This window comes from Mandrillus leucophaeus, unplaced genomic scaffold (assembly GCF_000951045.1).
Source record: "Mandrillus leucophaeus isolate KB7577 unplaced genomic scaffold, Mleu.le_1.0 Scaffold80, whole genome shotgun sequence".
Lineage (NCBI taxonomy): Eukaryota > Metazoa > Chordata > Mammalia > Primates > Cercopithecidae > Mandrillus > Mandrillus leucophaeus.
This window is the reverse complement of record NW_012108697.1, coordinates 311,896-315,970: the sequence shown is the minus strand read 5'-3', so window position 1 is coordinate 315,970 and position 4,075 is coordinate 311,896. Positions and strand designations below refer to the sequence as shown.

The window sequence follows — 4,075 nt, the reverse complement described above, 5'->3', positions numbered from 1 at the left end:
TGTCCTGATACTCTGTAATGTTAAAAAAAAAAAAAAAAGAACGATGGGGAGTTTTGAAATCATTTCACATTGTAATATAATATTGGTAGCTTAGTATTTTGGAAAATATGTGTGTGTATATATATTAAAATAGAGGTGTTTATAATCTAAAAAAATTTGTAAAGATTAGTAATTCGGATCATGAATATATCACTTTTTAATATAAGAATAACATTTTAAAATTGAGTAATTATTAAGGTTATAAATATGCTAAAGATGTTTATTTCAAGCTAATTTTGAAATATTACTTACAGCATTAAGAATAGTTATGTGGTATTTGTCAATTTTAGTTAAATTTTAGGCCCAAGCATCATATTTTATTATTTTTGTTTTTTATTAATAAAATTATATGACATTAATTTATCTAAAAATCATATAGAAGCCCAAATTTATATGTAGAGGTCTAAGCTAAGAGAGAGGCAGTTACTCTTCTCTAAGTCTTTTTGCTAAGTCTTGTTATGAAGACTTCACTCAGACTCTATATACTGTTTGTTGATTTTATTTTCTATTTTCACAGTGCAGATAATGGCAATTTATCTTTAGAATCTTAATCTTTCAACTGATTACACTGATAGTAGTAATAGTAATAGAAGCAGCAGCAGCAATAACAGTATGTTAAGTTTTTAAATAATCCTGCCTTATCAGATAGATAATTATATCTCCATTTTATAGAAGAGGAAACTGAGGTTCGCGAAGGCTAAATAAATGATGCCAATCATGTAGCTAAACATAAAACCTGTGTTTTAAAAACAGTGTTCTGTTCTACATCATTCTCCAAACTATGCTATAATTGTTAATTATTCTTAGTACTAAAACTCATTAGAAAGGCAGTTTTATATATATCTTCAAATATAATTTTTAATAATAGTGAACCATTTGCTAAGGAACATGGCATATTTTTACATCTAACTTTCTTTGAATGCCCCTTTTCCTGTTGTTTACAGAAAGTATCACCTTGGGTAGGCTTGCGCAAGATCAATATATCCTACTGGGGATGGGAAGACATGTCTCCTTTTACAAACACAACACTACAGTGGCTTCCTGGTGAACCCAATGATTCTGGGTTTTGTGCATATCTAGAAAGGGCTGCAGTGGCAGGCTTAAAAGCTAATCCTTGTACATCTATGGCAAATGGCCTTGTCTGTGAAAAACCTGTTGGTAAGTAGTCCAGTAAATTAGCATTCCTTTAAAAGTATGTTTCCATCCCATCTTCTCATTCCTTCCTTCTAGGGTGCAGTCTGATTCTCTGATATTTATGTAAATTTTATTTTTATACACATTCTTCCCCACTTACTATTAGTGATCTCAGCATTAACTTGTGAAAATAACATAATATTATTATTTTATGCAATCTCTGTTGGTTCAAATAGTGAGATTATGAATATATGGTTGTAGTTACTTACAATATAGCAATAATCTATTCTTAATTCATTAATGTCTTTCACTTATGATAGTGTTTGGGAAGATTTGTTTAATTGGGACTCCTTTTACTCTTGTAGACATATTATTTCAGTTATCAAGTGAAAAGAAACATTTTTGTTACATCTTCTGAAATGGATTTTTGTTAAGTGAGAAAGGAATATGAAATTATTTTCTTTTAAATGTTATATTTTTATCATGGTAAAATATGCTTAAAACTTACCACTTTAACCATTTTAAATGTATTTTAATGCCAATTCAATAGCATTAAGTACTTTCGCACTGTTGTACAAACATCATCACCGTTTATCTCCAGAACTTTTTACATTTTGCAAAACTAAAAATATGTACCCATTAAACAATAACTCTCTGTTTCCTCCACCCCACCCCCTACAGTCCCTAGCAACTACTATTCTACTTTCTGTCTCTATGAATTTACTACTTCAGGTACCTCATATGGTGGAATCATATAATATACGTCCTATGTGACTGGCTTATTCCCTTAGCATAATGTCTTTAGTGTTTCACCATGTTGTAGGATGTATGAGAATTTCCTTCCTTTTTAAGGTTGAGCAGTATTACATTATATGTATCTACTACATTTTGTTCATCCCTTCATCTATCAGTGGATACTTGGGTTGCTTCTACCTTTTGGCTCTTGTGAGTAATGCTGCTATGAATGTGAGTGTATGAACATCTGTTCAGCTTCTTGCTTTCACTTCTTTGGGGTATATAGCCAGAAGCAGAATTGCAAAATCATGTGGCAATTCTATGTTGAAATTTTTGAGGAATCACCATACTGTTTTTCTCAGAGGCTGTATACATTCCCACCAGCAGTGAACAAAGGTTTCAATTTCTCTGCATCCTTGCCAATATTTATTTCCTATTATTTTAAAATAATAGTCGTCCTAAAGGCTGTGATAAATATTGTATCTTGTGTAATATTTTATGATAAGCTGTATTTTTATTCTTTGTTTATATCAGAGACATGTTCACTTATGGGACATTTACTTTGTAAGATGTGGAATGTTATGGAAAACATTGTGGCTGGGAAAACATTGTGGCTGGGAAAGTAAACACTGTTAGTATACAAACTAGGTCATAGATTACATTACTACTTATAATATTTAAAATTATACAACTTTACTTTGTAAATAATTAAAAATATCACAGAAGTTGTACATTTTCAAATTTAATAAAAAATTTAAGAAGTATTGATATATCACCTTTGTTTTTATTTACCTCATCATATTATAATGCCAAAGTTGGCTTAATTGAAACATGCTCTGAACAGCAAAGCAAAGAAAACCCATACAATTGTGTTAACATGAAGTTAAAAATGAAATTATTGTATTTGTTTATTTATTCCAGTTAGTCCAAATCAAAATGCGAGGCCATGCAAAAAGCCATGCTCTCTAAGGACATCATGTTCCAACTGTACAAGCAATGGCATGGAGTGTATGTGGTGCAGCAGTACGAAACGATGTGTTGACTCTAATGCCTATATCATCTCTTTTCCCTATGGACAATGTCTAGAGTGGCAAACTGCCACCTGCTCTCGTGAGTATTTATCTAGAGTACTTTTCATTTGACAGCAACATAAATTACTATTCTATGATGTAAAGAAGAATTAAATATTTGAAGGAGTTTCAGAAAATGAGAAAAAATATTGCTACAGCTACTTTTGAAACCAACTGGTACTGTTAACCTCTGATTTTTATTATATCATCATTTTGCATTCCACTATCTTACCCTCAATATTATTAACATGTTGCCACATATGTACAGCCCCTTTTCCCTGAACCGTGTGTATGTTGCAGACAGCATAACACTTCATGAGAGTGTTCACCTCAAACATCACAGATTGCTTTGGTGAGCCTTTTTAGTGTATTTTAATCTAATACAGTTCCCATGTCCTTTCCTTACATGACTTTGATATTTTTGAATAACCTATACCAGTTGTTTTGGAGGTTTCTCAATTTGGATTGTCTAATTTTTCCCTCATGTTTAGATTCAGGAAAGCATTTTGGGGCAAGAATATCGTACCAATGTTGGTATATCTGCTACAAGTATAGAATGCACAGTCTTGACATCATATAGAGTTATGTCAGCAGTACTGGACTTGCTATGAGTTGTACTCCAGGAGACAAATCTTGCCCCTTACTGGTCTCTCATGTTTTCTAAGTACTATAGGATAAGGCTGCACCTGAATGAATATTTATTTATTTATTTTATTTATTTTCTTTTAGGTGTCTTTTTAAAATTATTATTGTACTTTAAGTTCTAGGGTACATGTGCGCAACGTGCAGGTTTGTTACATATGTATACATGTGCCATGTTGGTGTGCTGCACCCATCAACTCGTCAGCACCCATCAACTTGTCACTTACATCAGTTATAACTCCCAATGCCATCCCTTCCTCTTCTCCCCTCCCCATAATAGGCCCCGGTGTGTGATGTTCCCTTTCCCATGTCCAAGTGATCTCATTGTTCAATTCCCACCTATGAGTGAGAACATGCGGTTGTTTGGTTTTCTGTTCTTGCGAAAGTTTGCTGAGAATGATGGTTTCCAGCTGCATCCATGTCCCTACAAAGGACACAAACTCATCCTTTTTTAT

At 32.6% G+C, this 4,075-nt stretch overlaps 1 protein-coding gene across 1 annotated transcript in view; it reads left to right on the top strand.

Annotated features, from left to right (window-relative positions):
- ATRNL1 (attractin-like 1) overlaps positions 1 to 4,075 on the top strand; it is a gene marked incomplete at its 3' end in the record, with an annotated part of 405,371 nt that overhangs the window by 165,103 nt on the left and 236,193 nt on the right. The window contains exons 15-16 of the mRNA XM_011967565.1: positions 984 to 1,197; positions 2,830 to 3,018. Of these exons, the coding sequence (XP_011822955.1) occupies positions 984 to 1,197; positions 2,830 to 3,018 (403 nt within the window). The remainder of the gene's footprint in view (positions 1 to 983; positions 1,198 to 2,829; positions 3,019 to 4,075) is intronic.